General features: G+C 40.3%; 1 protein-coding gene across 1 annotated transcript in view; it reads right to left on the bottom strand.

Moving 5' to 3' along the window:
* Positions 1-19,732, bottom strand: part of spryd3 (SPRY domain containing 3) — a 54,368-nt gene that overhangs the window by 31,739 nt on the left and 2,897 nt on the right. Inside the window, exons 2-6 of the mRNA XM_032522178.1 lie at positions 19,525-19,652; positions 19,040-19,115; positions 15,916-16,040; positions 15,116-15,251; positions 14,812-15,000 (exon numbers count right to left, since the gene is read on the bottom strand). Coding sequence (XP_032378069.1) covers positions 14,812-15,000; positions 15,116-15,251; positions 15,916-16,040; positions 19,040-19,115; positions 19,525-19,652 — 654 coding nt within the window. The remainder of the gene's footprint in view (positions 1-14,811; positions 15,001-15,115; positions 15,252-15,915; positions 16,041-19,039; positions 19,116-19,524; positions 19,653-19,732) is intronic.

Below are 19,732 nucleotides of genomic sequence, written 5' to 3'. Positions count from 1 at the left end.
TATTTTAAAGCAAGTTCCTTAACTTACAGTATAAGGACCATATTATAGCTTAATTAATGGAAAGAGTTTTACTGCGTCTTTAAGAGAGGCCATTCAAAACAGCCATAAACACCTTTGCCCTCAGACGTGGAGGGACGATACTTTGTACAAAACAGTTTGTTTAAAGCACACCTCAGCCTTAAGTTTCTCAGTAGACCCAATTAATGCTGTTATTTAATTTTCCTGACTTTCTTTTTATACTTTCTTTTGGTCGGTCAGGCTCAAAAGGCCGGCAGTGATGTAAGTCTTTGTAAGTGGAAAAGTTGAGATGGAGACAAAAGATTGAAGACACAGCAAATCAAGCTTGGGCAGGAACTCTGGGCTCAATGTTACTCCAGAAGCGAGACAAACCACGCAACTATCTTTTGCAACTGTGTCCTAAGTGAGTGGGCACCATGACAGATTGACACTTCCAAACCCAGTCAAACCCTCACCGTATCGCCCACGGTGACTACAAGTATCAACAACCACTCAGAGATTGCATTTACAGTACCTGAGGATAATGCAATTACTTTCAGGTCTATTTTGGTCTTAAGCATCTAAACAGGTGAAGATGGGTGGGTACAGGTAAGTAGGTGGGCAGCTAGGCAACGACAAAGCCTTTAGGCTGAGCAGTGTTTCCATGCCATGTGAATGCGTTTGTGTGATTGCGTGAGTATGTGCACAATGAAGAATACGCCCCCAGTGTGAAAGGTTAGCATGAGATAGAAGGTGGGGGTGGACAACATTACTTCTGTATTAAGCCTGTGTGTTTTAAGTGCTTGAGTGTGTGTATTTGTGCGTGTCTTTCATTAGCCAGCCACTTGAAGGACACACCTGGTGGGAACATCTACGTAAACAAAAGTCAAGTGGCTCAATGAAGTTATCACCATTTTCCATTTTTGTCATTATCCCTGTTGCTTAGTAATACATCAAATCAGAAACTCAGAAGAGGAAGCTGAGGTGGTCAAAAAGTTGAATTTCAGTCTCTAAACTTAATAAAGGGTTAAACCGGTTGCTGAGAACAGTTCATGTGTAGCTGTATGTTGAAGAAGATTCATTTTATACATATATATATACACATATACACACATATCTATACACACATATATATATTATATATATATATATATATATATACACATATATACACACACATATATACAAAATATATAACATATATACACACATATACATATATATACACATATATACACACACTATACATATATACACATATATACACACATACATATATATACACATATATACACACATATACTTTATATATACACACATATATATATATACATATACATATATCAATATATACACATATATATATACACATACATATATATACCCCATATATATATACACATACATATATATACACACATACATATATTATATATACACACATACATATATATACATATATATATACACATACATAAAATACATATATACATATATATACATACATATACATATATACATACATATACATATATATACATATATACACATATATACATATATACATACATATATACACACACACATATATATATATATACACACATACATATATACACACACATATATATAAAACATACATACATACATACATACATACATACATACATACATACATATATATATATGCTGCATCCATTCTTATATAAGTGTCAACTTTGGTTAATTTAAAAATGAAAAAACAAAGGATTGTTGGAAAATACATGCAAACCATGCCCATACTGAGGAAAAGACATTTTTGTAACTTGTTTAACAAAATTGCATCATAAATTTTGCTACCTCGCTCTCCACTCTTTTCCTGGTCTTTCTCTACCGTGGATTAAAAATGCCCAAAAATGAAGAGAGAACCCAGTTGAATAACATGCACAACAGAACTCCTGGGGGGTGGAAAAACTCCACATGGTAAATTTGAGAAAAGGATTTTACTAGCACCTACACTAAACTGTTTTTCAGGGAAATAGGTGCAGGCAGACAACAGGAAGGGATCACACCATATGAAGAACAGTACAGAGACTGAGTTAGCCTTCCAGGATTATTAAACTAATGCCTGTATCAACAGTTACACAATTCCATCACTTGTTGTCAGTCTGGCTGCATAAAGCTGCAGAAATACTGCTGTTGAAATAGTCACAAATGGGCCTTGACCACAATATACATACAAAGCAGAAACGCTGGTAGGCCTCTGCTGCAATAAATTAACATTTACGCTGTTAAACTAAAGTAATTGCATAATGTTTGTACTTGATGTCTGTTCGTTTTTGTACTGTTAAGCAGCTAGTAAATTAAAGAGCAACACTCTGTAATTGGAGATTTTTTACCATAATGAGTGCCAAGCGCCATAAATGCTAACTTCTCCCTAGTGTCTTATTGCAAAGTGCTGTTTATGTACTTTTTTACACTTACGGAGACAGAGAAAATCTCTTCCGATTAATTGTTTACATGGAAAAAGTTACAGAGCCTTCAGCATTATTCTCCACCTTCTTTTTTTACAAGACATATTTCCATTCAATTGACTTTTGAAATGTGATTTAGACGCTTTTCTATTAACTGGTTTGGAGCAAACAAACTCGACTACAGCGTAGTTTCATCAGAAGTCGGCGCTATAGGCTACTCGGGGCTATAATCCGCCAGTAAATAGAGTAGAAGAAGTAGAAGTTGTGAAACAAGCTGCCTTGGTGGATGCATCTACCATCTACAAGAGAAAGATGGAGAGAGGTCTTTAGGAATCAAAAGTTATTCGGCAAAGGCGTTTCCATATCTTATTTATACCACCAATCTTTTTTTGACAGAGGCCAAAAACACCTCAAGCGAGAATAAAAACATGTTTGCGCAACTCAGGAAGTTTAATCAAATGTTGCCGTTTCCATACAGCTTTTCTAATGCGATACTTTAAAAACGTGCATGCGCTTTCATGCCTGGACAACAACAGTTTTGGGAGACGAGGACAACAGTTTCGGTGTGATGAGAATTTAACCACACCTTCTTTTTGCTTCTTGCTGCTGAGTAATGGAAGGAGGAGAGAGACGAGAGGGCAGGAACAAGAGAGACGTAGCCTTGAGCAAAGCATGCCTCACTGAGATATCTGACAATCTCCTGCTTTCTCTCTCACTGCTATAATTCTTGTGTGAGTGTTGAGAATGGTAATGGTGGTGTGCAACCCCGTGTTTTGTTGAGCTGCTGCCTGGGAAACAGATGTAACGCCCAGAGAGAGTGGTCCTGCCAATTTCCTGTCACACCTAATGTGAGAACTTGAAGAAAGGTGAAACTGAAATTAAGAGAACTCCTCTTTATAATGTGCTTCGCACTTGTCAACCAAACTGATCTGATTAGACATCACGCAACATCTGTTAAAGCAACACTATGGAACTTTTCCTGCTTCAATCCCCCTAAAGGTTGGAAGCAGAACTGTCCATTATTATTATTATTATTGGAACTACAGAAACCGTGACCCGATCTGTCAAAAAAGCATATATTTGAAAATCTATCCGGAAGAGAGCCGCAAAGCAAATGCAGAAGTGCCGTTCACCCTGTAACGAGTTAATGAATCACTGAAACGATTTTGGAGACATTATTTTAAGTTACAAAAAGCTCTCTTAGCGTTGCTTCAACCCATATAAGTCAGCTACTTACTTTTTGTTGTAATGCATTTATATTGTATTACATTTTCTTTTGGATTTGCTTTTTGTGAAATTGTTTTTACTTAAGTTTTTTTTCCCCCAGGAGAACCTGGTCCCCCACCTTTCTTCTTCAGCGTTATTTATTCTCTATTAATAAATCCTTACAGTTTATGTTCCCAAAAAATAAAATGTATTGACATTAAACTGTGAAAAACTTTAATTTAGAAAATATATGAGCTGGCCTTGTCCTTGCTGCGATGCCCTGCTCTATTTCATCTCTCACTGGGGTTGGATGCCCTTCAGGAGCTAAATCCAACTTGTCCATCAGACAATTCTTTGTGCATAAAGCGACCAAGATGAATATCCTGGTGGACTGAACACCACCATCATAATGCCACAGCTGGTTACAGCCACTCTGTCATTGCTGCTTTTTTAATGGGCTAGCAGCAAACAGGTGATGTTTGTACTGAATATATCCCCTGGTGCTGAACAGTGTTAAAATGTCTCTACCTAAACCATGCAATGAGATTGTTTATATTACTATGAAGCAACAATACATTAGCTTGTTCTTTGGAGTTATAAATCATCCTTACAAAACCGCTACAACTCATTCCGCTTATTCATTAAAAGTTCTAATTTTTTGAAACAGCATAATTGCTCACATGTTCAAACTCAACCCAAAACAACCATACATGCATTTAAATTTTTATGCGAACAAAATTCGTGTAATTTCAAAATCCACAACAAATCACTCACTTTAACAACTTTCTTGTTCAAGCGTGTAATGTGTCGTGTGACATAATTGCATTCCTGAGGGCCTGACCTTGTTTGACTGGGTTAGGAAGTTCAAAGAGGCACTTAGCACCAAAACAATATGCAAAAATAAAAACACAACCTGTAATTACCTTAGAACTGACAGAGTAAGTGAGGTGGAGTAAGGTGAACAAGAATTTACTGTTAAAAGACAAAATGGTGTTTGCCTGGATGCATGCAACAGGCCTTACGGCAACATCCTCAACTGCAGCAACACTGATTAAAGATCTGCAAGATATCAAGCGACTACCTTTATGTTCCGACAGTGATCTGGTATGATAGGCTGGCAATAACTTTTAAATACCACGCAACCGCCACAAGTTATTTTCCAAAACAACGCTCTTGAACAATAGACGGGCAAATTCACTCTGTAGGTTTATTCAATCGTCCCTCTGAGATATCAAAAACCTCTAAGAACCAAGGACCCTTCACTGACACCTCATCACTCACTAACCACGTGGAACTTTTCATCACCTTTAATGCACTTCATTACTACTGCTGGGAAGATGTCGCCCAAATTAACTTGCGGCTCCAATGCCAGCATGTCTCTAGTGCTAAATTATTTGGACAGTCGCAAAGCGTTAGTTTTACAGGAAGGTTGCCACCTTCGGAAAAAAAAGCACCAGAGAGGGGATGCCATAAAAAGATGGAAAGTCATATAGAATAATATATTCATGGTTTTTATACTTTATGATGCCAAAAGTGTCGTATGTGGAAACAAGTGCACTATTCAAGGCGATGAGGAAGGTGTTTTAACAATCCTCGAGTATCCAAGTCAATACAATTGTCCAGAGACTACACCTTAAAACTTTCACAAGAGCCAGTTAGTACAGAAAAACACTTTGCACATCTACACTTTGAGACAGATGCGTCAGAGAGAGACAGGCAGATCAAAAGTAGGTATGTTGTACGTTTTGGTACTAGACCATCTTTAGGCCAAATACCGAAACATTGCCCACTATTAAACTTCATATATTTTTTGCAGTTAAAGTGTGCGTGAATTTCTCTGATTCTCTGGCAAAATGTTAGACGTTACTAAATATAACTCTTATTATATGAGTGTGTAGACCATTGTCACTATATCACAGTAAATAAATTCATTTAAAAACAGTTACTGATACATTTTCCGCAGATTAAAAAAATAAAACGATTCCACCAAAAGCAGAAAAAATCTCTAAATTCTGTAGATTTTCATTCTGGATCTGGATTCTGGAAAATTGGAGAAGAAAAAACAAGCAGATTCCTTTTGGGCCTGCAGATCACGCACAATACATACATCTAATGTTGGTGAAACCTGACGCTCAACTTTAAATCATGATAGGACTCCTGCAGGGTCTATAAATCTATAAAACTCTATAAAACTCTGGTGATTTTGACTCTGCCACAACCAGCCAATATCCACTCCACTGACTTTCTTTGGTTTAAGTTATTCATAGTTTCCTCTTTTCTCACGCAGCTCAGTTCAGAGAAATGGAAGAAAAGCGGGACGATGCCACTGCTACGCCTGGGAGGATGCAACCATAACATGATGGGAAAGTTGTGAACTCTCATCCAAGAGCAGTGTCATGTTGGGATTCCTGACTATTGTTCCCAGTGGAAGGAAGGAAGGAAGCAGGCAACCTTAGAGGGGCGTTGGTATTCCAGCTAGTTCTTGAAAATGGAAAAGGTACAATGAGGATTACTACTTGACAATAATTGGTGTGGCGATGCCCTGGAGAGGACACTGCAATGTGGAGCCAAGTTTAAGAAATGTCCAGGCACCTTTAAAACAGGAAAAATGTCTCTACATGGGGGAGTGGGGGGAGAATTGGAGGAGGGAGTAAACGTGGGATATGGGCTGCGAGGGAGCACCGGTATAACTGCAGACTCAGGTGCTGTCCACTTACACGTCGGCCCACTCATCCGCAGCTGAGGGGATTAAGTTGGTGGGCAAAGCGACTGCTGTGACAACAGGAGGCAGAGGATTGGAGGCTCGTGTTCACACTGCGCCGCCAGCCAAATGTCTCCTCATCTGAAAACAGCAGAGCAGGAGCATGGTGGCACGTGGATTTTTATCAAACATTGTGTGTTTGTCTAAGACACCTTCAGCTAACAGTCATGACAAAGGTAGAGAAAATAAATCCCTCAAGGTGAGCACGATGAGGTAATCTTAAACAAATCTAGACGTCAGATGACTTGTAAAGGAACATTTCATTGATTGGTGTTAAGCAGGCTTTGGGCCCTATCTTGCACCCCGCGCAGAGCAAAGCCCGACGCAAGTGTCTTTGCTATTTTAAGACCGACGCAGTTGTCAATTTCCCATCCAGCGCCCACGTTGTTTACGTAGCCCATAGGCCCATCTTTGCGCCCATGGGCGTGCTGGTCTTACAGGGAGGTGTGTTCAGGTGCATACTTGGCGTATTGCTAGCTTGAGGCTGCAGAAAGTGAGCGCGCCATTGACCAACAGAAACCTGGTCTAAAGTCAAACGTTGCATTTCGTTGGTATCTTAACAGCGCATTAGTGAAATGCGCCACGATTCATGCACAGCGCTTACACACTATGCTTCTTACACACAGCAGCAGCAGCAGCACACAAACACACAAAAGATTAAAAACTAAGAAATTATAATTAAACTAAATTATATGATAAAATAAAATCATTTTAATTTAAGAGTAAGCTAAGTGTTGCTGCACTGACCTCTATTGGTCCAAAGGTAAAAATCTGTTGAACCGGGTGGGTGTGGTCGGGTGGGGGGGTGCTGTACTTGTGATCACACAGCCTTGAGGTACCATTGCACTACAGTACACCATTTAAAGCTTTAATTTTTCTAGTTTTGGTTGCTGTAAATCACTTTCTAACATGTTTTAAGGGGTGGGGAGTAAATTCTGAGCTCTACATAAACCAATACCCCCCCCCCCCAAAAAAGTGTTTTGCTATTTGGCAGAGTTAATAAATTGAGGATATCTGCTGCTTTGGCAAGCATCACAAGTTCATGTTTACATTTCACATAATGACAAACCTTCTTTCATCACATATCAAGCTTCAAGTGAAACGCTTTATAGGCAAACAGTGCCAACAAGGGCACAGCCATCAAATTAAAATTCACTCCTTACTTCAGTTTTCCACTCAAGTAGAACCATGAGGGCAGAGTACTCATTACCCTGAACAAATGGCCTTCAGATGAGTAATTAAAAATGTTGAAAAGGAACAAAGAACGTAGCAAAAATAAGAAAATTATCAAAAAAAATGAAAGAGACCAGAGTGAAAAAAGTTGCCTCCCTGAAAGGAATATTTTCTTTTTATACCAACTTTATCAGAGGGGTTTCAAGGACAACCAAGATTAATGACGTAAATGCAATATTTGATGACAAGAAATAGAAAGAGTTATAAAACAGATAAGACACTTTAGTAGATAGAATAGAAGCAGGAGGGAGGTATATTTGGTGAGGTAGGTGTGATTATATTGGGCTGAAAACTAGGATCAGATACCCACTAATCTAAACAGGAGTGCCCCCCCCCCACCACTACCATCACCATTGTACACTGTGCATTCTGCGGCTTTTCAGAACTGCCTCATCAAAAGCATACCAGTTAGAAAAGTAATCTATCTTGCAGCAATGGTTTCCCGTCAACAAGCCCCCCCCCCCCTGCCCCTAGCAATCAGTAAGGACAGCTATCATACGGAACAGTTATTATCCACACTTACCAAATAGCAACGTGTAAAAATGACTGCCCTGTTTTGACCAAATGTTCGTGAGGGGATGTTAGTTGAGACAAACAGCCATGGAGCCAGAGAGGTGTAATTCGTCTATGGCAGCCGAACGAGAGATCGGTAAATCATCGGAAACCACCAAGACTGGAAATATCTGTTGCATACCGCACATGTGAGAAAGGATGAAAAATATTTCCATGCCCCTTAAAACAGAAGTCACATCTATGGGCAAGTACAATGTTACTGAAATCCATAGAAGTTTTGTTTGGATGGATGTCAACAGGAGGAGAGGAGAAGAGACAATGGTACAGGAGAAGACACAAGGGAAGGGGAGAGGAGAGCAAACAAGAATAGAAGAGGGGAGATGAGGATAAAGGAGAGGAATCAAGGAGAAATTAGAAGACATGAGGATACAGGAGGAGAGAAAACAAGAGAAGTGGACAAGACAAGAGATAAGGATAAAGGGGAGGAGAAGAAACAAGGATATAGTAGCTGTGTATAGAGGCAAGGAGATGAGGATGGAGAAGAGGAAACACGAAGAAAGGAGATTAAAAAGACAAGAGAGAAAACAAGGAAAGAGGAGATCAGATTGGGATAACGGAGAGGACAGAAAACAAGGTGAGAGGATAAGAGAGGAAAGGAGAAGAGAGGAGAAACGGATAAAGGGGAGGAGAAGAAACAACAACATAGGAGATGGGAACTAAGAGAGGAAACAAGGATAGAAGAGGAAAGAGGAGAATTCTGTTTTCAAAAATCCAAAGTAGACACTTGGAAAAGCTGAGACACTTTCCTTTTCTTTTTCTTGTTGCTCTCCAAAACAGATTCTCTGTCTCATTCCAGGAAGCAGCTACCGTTACCCTTGTCCCACACCCTTCCTCGTCTTTAGTGTCTACACTTAATCCTCTCACTTGTCTAAACTTGACAGCCTTATCAGTTTGAGTATTATCATCCGCTTAAACCCTCACATTGACAACGACTGTACATCATGGATCTCAAAGGCTAATGGTAGCATGGGAGAAAACTAAAAACGGGGAAGAAAAGAAAAAGAAATCACTGCTGGACTGCTGAGCGAACCATGCAGGCCGGCACCCCAGCTGTGAAAACCTCCAACCACATGAGAAAGAGTAAAAGATTCCTTAGAGTCCCGTTATTCCACTTATTGAATTTTTACAACCTGGTGGACTGCCAGGCACTTGGCTCCACCAACACGTTTTGTGCCAGAAGGGAGAGACAGACAGAAAGACAGAGAGCAAGACAGCTGGTTGAATCATCCCTCTCACCCACGACGCTCTGCTTTTATGACCTGTCTGCCTTCAGAAAAGATGACAGCCTCTGTATTACGTGTGCGTGTGTGTGTGTGTGTGTGTGCGTGTGTGTACCACCGTGGACAGACATGTTTAACGCGTAACCACATTCGGGACCCACATTCTGGCTGGCGTGCATCGCTTCGGTGTGAGAGACCTGTCTGTAGTCTTGTGGTTTTCAAGTGTGGGGGGGGAGGGGGCGCGATGAGAGCTCACACCTTCACACAGAACAAAGGTGCTACAGTTTTACTACTATAAAGTGGTGGGAATTGTGATGACAGAGTTGTTGCAAACAATGAATTCCATTGGAGTGGCTCACAATAGCTACTTGAATCATAGTCTAGTCTGCGTCTGAGAAAACAGCCCTGAACCTGAACTCTAACCCCCTAACCCTCTAAAGGCCCTGACACCAAGGAGATAGTCCGTCATATAGATAGCCTCATTTCAGAAATTTAGGGGGAGTTCTAAAATATCCTAATTTTTGGCGCCCATTTTTTCTAATTTTCCTGTAAATTTAGGTTCCCTTAAATAAATAATAGGCTAATACTAAAGTGTCAAAGTGTGTTTATTTTGATAATTTGTTACGATTACTGATGTGGCCATCCATGTTTGGGCGCGCACCTAAAAATGTATGGACAGTACAGTTTGCACGTAGGTGGAAGCATTTCTGTATGCATGTGCATGTGTACAGTACCCTCCCACCCCCTTACCTGACAAATAGTGCTCTTCCAAAAGCCAAGGTGTAATTTGAACATTATCAGTCAGTATTAATCACTGTGTAACAGATGAACAAAGACAGACTAAGGCTACATCCACACTACGTTTCAATAAAGTTATGTCTTAATCTTGAATCAATTGAATAAAAGCTCTTGAACACGTAGGCAAATTCACTAAAGATAGTCAAAGTTAACGTTGTAGGAGATGTGGCTTTTAAACAAAATAGTTTGAACGTAGCTTAAGAACCTGTACTCTAGCACAGAAGTGCTTTGAGCTAAATTATATATAATGCTAATGTTTGGCAGGAATATTGGTTACCATGTTCAGTTTAGCTCGTTGACATGCTAACATTTGCCAATTTGCAGTAAACACAAAGTGTGACATCGACTGCATGTCTATTCGTCCTGGAAGAGGATCCCTCCTCTGTGAATCTAGGGTCTAAAGATAGAGGGTGGCGTAGGTTGTACAGATTGTAAGGTCCCTGGAGGCAAATTTGTGATATTGGGTGATATGTCATATTTCAGGCGTCATCTGTTTACTCAATGATGGAGACGGGGTCCTTTAGGGAAAATAGTTGGGAACCACTGGCCTTGGGGACCAAAATCATCCATGTCTGTCACCGTATAGATCGGTTTGCCACAGATGCCTCTGGTAAAGCAACCGTACCAATTTATAGTTTAGCATTTAGTTCAGCACTGTACATTATCTCGCTATGTAATACTTTAATTATATACCCTTAAGTCTCTACAATCCTTCATTCACTTTGTGAGAGAAAGCAGCAACTGCACCTTACAGACAGTTTGCAAAGAAAACAGCTTTGATAGATCACAATACATGTCCACGGTTACTGAGAAGTAGATCACTGAGCCTTTCTTGCTTAAGCATTAAGTACAGTTGTCAACAAAGAAGGATTTGCTAAAGAACAGGCAGTTGAAGGATCTTGTAAGAACACAAAAACACGGGGAACAGGCAACAACCACGCAAAAGTACAAGCAACTGAAAAGCCACGCTATAATCTATAATCCCATTCAAAAGACATATGCTAGAAAGACACTACATATACTGTATGTGATGTCATTTTTTTCCAACAACACAAGGAACGCAATAAAGAACTTATATACTGGTATGCTACACCATTATGTCCACCATTTCTGAAAGTAAGATCAGACGAATGACTGGTTTGTAGTTTTTTTGGTTACTGGTCTGAATTAAGTAAGCATGATGCATAATTCAAGCATAATGTTACGTTTGAATATGCAAATGATGCATTATCTTGTTTGCGTGTATTTCCAGAGCAGAAATCTGAACATTGGATGGAGCCAGTTGAAAATTCTTGTTTAATTTTTTATTGACATATTAGACTCACAGGTTTTTACAATCTCATTTCATCACTCCATAAATCAGAAAATACTGCCAACAGCCATAAAAAGGAAAACCTGGACAAACCTTCAGAATATAGATAGGAATGAAAGTGCAAAGTTTGGTGGAAGTTACATGCTACTGAAGTGGAGATTTTTGGCTCAAAATTTGAGAAGATTTTGAGGAAAATGGCCTTTAAAAGGTGCGTACTGCAAGACTGAAGATAAGACACTGCCGGTGAAGCTAATAATATCACCAAGAAACATCCTCAGTTGATTACTTAGAGCAGGAAACATGGTTTTTTTTGTGCAAGTTTTCTAAAATTGTATGTTTAAATATGCAAATTAGGCACTGTCTAATACCAACTTTTAGTTAATTTAGGAGAAATCTACACACGCAAATAGACAAAGTGTAGTAAAACAAACACTTGAATGTGTATTTTGGATCTTTCCACTAGTATAAAAGAAGACATTGTATGGACGCAAACATCTCCAACATCTCAAAATTGACAAGTGCAGGAAAAAAAAGTCAAGAAAGTCAACTGACTCAACGGTTGTAGCTGAATCTGAATTTGCCAAGTTGTCGTTAAGTCACCAGCGCTGGTGGGACGCTGATGTTTCCCTTCAACCTACAATGTATTATTCACGGCCTCCACCCAGTCAGAGCACTTTAGCTAACCTGCACCGCAGCCACTGGGGGTGGAGGGTGGGGGAAAAAATAAATCAATACAGCAAAGTTTTATTGTACTGTTATTATACAGCGTATTAATTTCATATTTTATCAAAGGGAACCTATAATATTACTGGTGAAAACTGGAATGGTAGTAGATTACACCTATAATTTCATTTAGGTGCAATGCAGCGGGCAAAAAAGTAAACCACTACTAATCCCATTCTGAGGTTGCAGCATCATGTCATTAACGGAATCATAATTTATAAACATTTCATTTATTTTAATGGCTTTCACTGTTTTGTGTCCAGGGAACAAAAAAACATAAAGCGACACAAAGAATGTGCAGGGATGTAGAGCACGTCCACGATGGTGGATGTAAGAGACATGAGGACAGATAAGGTATCTACATAACTGATAGACTGAAGAAATCCATAACTTCCAAATAGGTAGTTATCTGGGATGAAAATGCATCTATAGTCAGGGCCTCAATATCATCTTGAGACATACAGTATGTTTATATCCCTGCAAGGTAATACAGCCATTTCATCAACGGGATGGTCGGCAAAAGGACATGCCATGTTAGAGAAAAAAACGTTTATTAATCTGTCTAACATAGTTACTAAACCAACCCTGTATTTTTTATTCATGCAGATAAACTGCGCTAAAATGCAACTGATACAGACTGACTGAATGAAGGAATGAGGAAATGAAAGAGCGCTGTGTCAGAGGGAGGAGACTGAGAAGAAAACCTGCTCCCGACCAGGTAAGGTTCACAGAGTCTGAGGTTAAGTTACCTCTCTTTCTGAAATGGGCTGGAGTTACCCCTCTCTCTCTTTGATTAACCCCCCTTTCTCAAACAGAAAACCCAGAGTTTCCCTCATCTCAGGGTTACCAAACTCAGAGTTTTAACTAAACCCCGCTTTCTGAAACGGACCCCAGGTCATAGTTATGTTCTAAAATTCCTAGCGCACCACCGAGCGTCCCTCCTGCCGGGCTGCTGACAACTAAAGAGTCACACTGGACGGCAGTAGAGGAGGCTGTATCAGCATTTGGTTCAAAAGCATTTAAGCTGATTTTTGGGCAGCAAACAGAAACGAGCTATGCTTCCCCGCATTTAAATTACCCTTCTTCGGTTTGTAGTTAGGTAATTCTGAGACAAGATTCAGTTTGTAAATCTTTATAGCCTGCCATGATCCTGGGTTGCTCTGTGCACAGTAACTCAGCTTGAAAAATAAAATAAAAAATACATTCAAGATGAGATTAAACTCTGTTGGTTTCTGAAACAAATGAATCAAATAACTGAGGTTTAGGCGGCAGCCCTAACAGATTATTGACGATTAAAATAATTGTTACTTGCAGTCCTACTTGGAACTGACTCTAACCTTCAGCCAGCCACATAGGCAACTGAAAACCAGCACTGCCAGACGTTTCTCCACAGCACCGCGCAGGAGGGTCTGGATAGTCCACACAGCATTTCGGGATGGGGGGGGGGGGGGAATGTGCTCTGGTTTATCTGCATTTCTTTAAACCAATCACAATCGTCTTTGGTGGGGCTAAGCACCTGACGAAGCTGCGATGCCTCCAAAAAATAGCCTCAGGAAGGAACTTGTTTTGGTGGAACGTGTGTACGTTCAGAAGTAGTTTTAGTCGTGCAACAGAAAACTCAGACTGGACAGATAGTCTAGCTAGCTGTCTGGATTTACCCTGCAGAGATCTGAGGACCAGGTAACCATAGTCCTCAGATTGGACAGATAGTCTAGCTAGCTGTCTGGATTTACCCTGCAGAGATCTGAGGACCAGGTAACCATAGTCCTCAGATTGGACAGATAGTCTAGCTAGCTGTCTGGATTTACCCTGCAGAGATCTGAGGACCAGGTAACCATAGTCCTCAGATTGGACAGATAGTCTAGCTAGCTGTCTGGATTTACTCGGTGGGGATCTGAGGAGTTACGGTGGCCGACAGGGGCAAACGCCCTACAACTTAAGAAAACAAAAGCAAATTAAGAAAATGACTTTATGGATTTAAGTTTGATAAATCCTGTTATTTCAAGAGCGAATTGCTCCAAAAGATGAATACAGATTGATTGATTCTTCAGTGATGCGCCTTTCAGACCTCGAAATTAAACCTACTCATGTAATATGACAAAGATCAATGTTAAACGCTGATGCAGTGAGTTTACAGACACGTCTCTGCTGATTGAGTATCACCTGTGACCTGAGCCAAGACAGATAGACTTAATATTCAAGGTCTATGATCTTAAAGCAGTTGCACACCGTCCCCCCCCCCCTCTCATTAATAAACTTCTTTTCTAAATTTACTTGTGTTTTGTCTATTTTCATGTGTTTTCTTAAGTTGAAGGGTGTTTGGCCCTGTCGGCCCCCGTAGAGGAGCAGGAATGAAATCTCACCTATATATAGACTACCAGTATAGTAATGAAGCCGCTTAATGGTGTGAAAAACCTGGTCAAAAACTTGCCATCTTTGTGCTAAGCTAAGCTACACATTGCACAGAACAGTGATCTTTGTTCTTATGTCCCCAAAATGTTGGAGTATTCTATTCCTACTTCTTCAAGTTCTTACCGTGCCGCTAACCCTGACGTCGTAAAGCCGCCCCCAGTCATCTTCATGGCTGTCCACCATCATCATACTGTCATCTTCTTCCAGGAACCACTCAGCCTGCAGGTCAACCTTAACCTCTTCCCCCATGGAGTGCATCCCTACGGCGGGGAACAACCCCTCTGCTGACGCAGGAACCTCTACTGAACCAACCTGCACAGGAGAAGGATGTAAGGAAACAATGGGTGAAGAAACAAGGGACAACACTATACCCACAGACAGTTCTGCTAGTGCATGTTTGAAATAAAGCATGTTTTAAAACACCTACCTCCTTGCCATTTTTGGTAAAAAAGACTGTTGTAAGACCTGCTTCAATATTTTCTGAGTGTATTCCACAGCCAATGCGGTCACTACGCGCACACTTTGGCCCAAACTGCTGGCCCACAGGGTTGCCATTGTATAACCTAGGAAGAGTGAAGAGATAGAAATCTTTATAACATAAAAGCTAGCTAGTTACTGCAAAAACATAACCATTCCAAATGATTTGCTGGTGAAGTGACAGAGTGATCTCTTTGTAGATGACAAAAACTGTCATTGGTAAGCTTCCTTCTTGTGTTCCTCTCCTGCAAGTTTACGATACCAGTAGAGTAACACACAAGTCATTCATAAATCAAAAATGCAAAACACTCACTGGTTCCAGTGCCTCAATTATGAGGATTTGCTGCTTTCTTTGGGTTCTTTGGGTTTTGGACTATTGGTCAGAAAAAAGAGAAATTGCAATCTGCATTTTTCACTATTTTCTACTTTATTTCTTTTGTACTGCTATAAATCTATAGACTAAATGATTAATACAAATTAAAGATAAAAACAAATGAATCTATAATGAATGTAATTGTTAGTAGAAGCCTACAGACAATTATTAGGCGTGCAAAGTTAAGAGCCACGATGACATATTTCATTTCTGTGACCGGAAACTTTTACAGCAGAGAAAAAGGAAAATAAAAAAAGGAAGGGCTGAGGAGAATGATATAGGGATGATGTAGTTATGTGTTGATGCAGCACCATCAGGCCACAATCCATTTTCTCAAACCATGCAAGAAACCAATGCTGTACTGTGGTTGGACTTACTTGCCGTTGTCAGCGTGGTAAGCTACAGAATATGGCAGCCAGCCAGGCTGGTGGTCCAGCCTGTAGAATTTTGGCACCAGGCCCACAGCAATGGTCCCCCTCACCCCTGTGTCCACTATTGTCACCTACACACACAAAACAGACACACAGACAAAGTAACTGTAGCACGACTGCCATGCTTCAAGGAGGCCTTTAGATCTTACTCATGTATGTGGGTTAAATTAAAAAGGTATTTCTAAAAGAAAAACAGCATGAATTTACAGCAGAGAGCAGAAACCAAAACACGTCTTATGTTGTGAAACTTCACCCTCAATGAAAAACCAGACTTAGGAAAAGTCTAGCCCCCTAGTAAATCTCTGCCTTTTGTAGCCCTCATTCTGTCTGCCCAGAGTCTGACTCCCTGTGCGGATGTTAAGCTGTCCAGAGTAGAGATGTGCCAGTGTACCGGTTTTACTGCAAACCGTCAGCTATTTCTACTGCCGTCATTACTGTGATTAACACAGTTTTCAGAGGGCACCATGAACACAGCACTATACTATTGTTTCCCAAGTTCTGCCTTTTACCAGTTAACACCCAGTAGGAAACACTTACTACAATGCACCTGCACTCTAGAAAGTCTTAGACAGGTGGGTTACATCATAAACCCCAAAATACCACACAAAATTACATTATCTTGATATAAGGAATACAAATATATATATATAAATAAAATGAGTACAATTGGTCGACAGTGATAAGGATTTGTTTTTTGGTTATTTGAACTATCTACACCCAAAAGAAATCAGAACATGTACAAAAACTTAAATAGGTGCACAGATTCTAAGACACAGACACTGCACTGTATTTAAAGTCAGTTTCGGTCAGCTGTCTCGGGTGTTCTAGTATACTTAAAGTCTGACAAAGCTGCAAAATACAGCTCACTGTACAGTTTGTTAAGTTTTATTAAATCTAAGAATCATTCCAGCCCAGTTTGATGATTATCATGATAATACTGTTTCCTGTGATATTTCTGGCCACAATAATTGTAGCATGAACATATTATACCCACACCTCCCTCTTCCAGAGCCCCGGTAGCATCAAGGGAAAACCTCCACAATCACCTCCTCCCCTCTGACGTGACACCAGCCTGCTACAGTCCAATCAGAGCAAAATGACACACACTACCAAGCACAATTAGGTGTAAAGGTAATGCAGGCAAACACAGGAGAATAATGAGTCAGCATTTGTACCCTTCCTTTGTCAATGTCGGTGACTTTTCCTGGTTATTTCTCTCTCGTCTAAATATTCTGCATCATTCCTTCCATGTCTTTCTCCCCTTTCCCACTTATCCGCCTCTCTCATTCTCTACCTCCCTCTACAGCGCAGACCCCCAAAGTTGCTGGCCCTGCACGACAGCTCATGTGATGTGATACCAAACTTCTTGGTTTTCTCAGACTAAAAATTCCAGGGCCGATTCCTTTCCAGTCTTGCACTTAGAGGATAATACTCCTATAAACCTGCTTGGTTAAAGAACAAAAGTTCCACACGTCAACTGTTAAAATACCATTTGTGTTTGTATGATTGAAATAAAGCTAAAATACATATGAGATGGAAAAAAACACAGGAATGTGCTCACTGATGACCCGTTTAGTTATGCTGATAGGATTTTTTGTTTGAATAAATCTATTAAAAACAAGTGGAATGCTGCAGATGTTCTACTTGAGGAAGACAGATGATAAAAACTGGAGAAAGTGCAGCAGCAGTGAAAGAGGTGAAATGGATTCCTTGCGAAAGCAGAACGAGGAGAAACACGAGGACAGCAGTGACGCATACGTCGACAGAAGCCTGACCTTTATCAGAATAAACGCTCCCAAATTTTCGAGATATCTGGGAAACTGACAGCATGTGCGTCACACAGTGGAGAATAATGTAGCATAAAACTCTGGGTAACGACCACATTAAAATCCACTCATTTAAATGTCAGAGAGATCTATCAGGCTGCAAATGTGATTCTTATTTTAATTTAAAATGTTGTTATCGTTAAGATGTTCTTGCTAGGGAGGATGAGGGAGTGATCCTGAGGTCAGATGGGAGTTTGAAATCACATTTAATAGAAATGTCACATCTGCCACAAATCTGGGACACCACACAGCCACGATAAATAATGTCAGATCACACCGTCGGCCTGTTTAAAATCTCACTAAAGAAGATCTGAAATGTTTCAACATATGTCTAAAGTGGTGCTTCTCTTCAAAAAAAAAGAAAAGTGGAAGAAGAAAATCATTTACACTGATGCCGCATGGTCCTGTCTGGCTCTATTTACAGCTCAGCAGAATGACGCAGGTTCACAGCATAATGTATAGCCCAATGTCCTGAAGCCTCGAAACCCAGGCGAGCAAGTATGTCTACCTCACCTGCCCTCTCATAACCGCACGTCAGAAGGCCTGCTCTGACGTGCACCATCAACAAACAAGCTTACACACTGCAGCCCTCTGCACCCAATTTATGACTGAACTTTTGCAACTTTCCTGTGCTAAATAAGCAAAATACCGTTTTCCTGTATGAATAAGAACTATTAGAATGGCCTGAAAAAGAAATAAATCCTACACAAATGTCCCAATAGTTTCTCCTGCTGCCAGTCTGCATGCTGAAATCACTGTGTGTTGGACTAGTCTTCATGCTCAAAGATACCACCTAACCCACACCCTATCCCTCATTCCACTGCAGCTCGGACATTCTTGAGGTAGTGGTTTTGCACTGGTGAACTGGGACTGTAGGGGGGCGCTTAGGATTTAATATGAAGTTAAGAAAATTGTCAGCAATGGGATTCCAGGGGATAAAATAGCTGGCTTGATGGTAAAGCAATATTGGGCAAACACAGGAACGATGGTATGTGGTAAGTGTATCAAATTGTGAATAATGCCCCACCCCAACATTTCAAAATGAATGATTGTGCAAAGGACAAACAGTCTTATTTTTTAATGATTACCATAGATACAAAAAAAAGTAGATGCACAAAAAAATAACACAGTTAGAGATCAGCAGTTGAACGAAGCCAACAGTCAGGTCTTGCAACTCAATCAGAACTCAGTTACAATAACAATGTCCGAGGCTGATTTACAGCACCACCATCAATGAGCCTTACCTCAAAGTAGCAATTTCCCTTCGATAAAGGGTGGCCGGCCACATAGCAACCCACCTCTTCGGAGTTCCCTTGGTAACTAAAGAGAAGAAATTACAGGTTAACAATAGGTGAGTGCTGTATGCCCAATCAGAAACATCTTGAAGAACGACCTTATCTTTTCATCGAAAGACTGTCGAGACTCTATCACTATAATCATCAGATGAACGAGACATGTGCAACAGAACTAAAAGAGACTAAAAGATGTACTCATTATTAACAATTACATAGAACCTCTCCTTAGTTGGCTTATTAGAGAAAGATATATCAAATGGCATGCACATGATTACTGGCTGTTACTGTTTTATAAGAAATGATGTCCATCAGCTGTATATAAGAAAGGAAGGGATGTTTTGTTAAGGAAGGGAACACAGGAGATGTCCATGGAGATCTATGTAAACCCAATCCAACAAAGCCACATAATCACTTCAGTTTGAGAACAGGCTGACCTGAGTGTGTCTCCATCCTTCTGTAACCTCATGTATCGTTCCTGTGCAGGGCGCCCATCCCCAATATCTCGGATTCGACGCCTCAGATTCAGGAGGCATCTGTGGTGTAGTACGTTGAGGTCATCCATCTGAATGACGAACATGGGACAGTGAAAACAAATTGGCACTTTACCGCAAGTTCAGAAGGTTGTGCAATGGTTTCTGCCAT

This window comes from Etheostoma spectabile, chromosome 7 (genome assembly GCF_008692095.1).
Source record: "Etheostoma spectabile isolate EspeVRDwgs_2016 chromosome 7, UIUC_Espe_1.0, whole genome shotgun sequence".
Classification (NCBI taxonomy): Eukaryota; Metazoa; Chordata; class Actinopteri; order Perciformes; family Percidae; genus Etheostoma; species Etheostoma spectabile.
The sequence above is the reverse complement of the archived record's forward strand: the minus strand, read 5'-3'. Positions and strand labels throughout refer to the sequence as shown.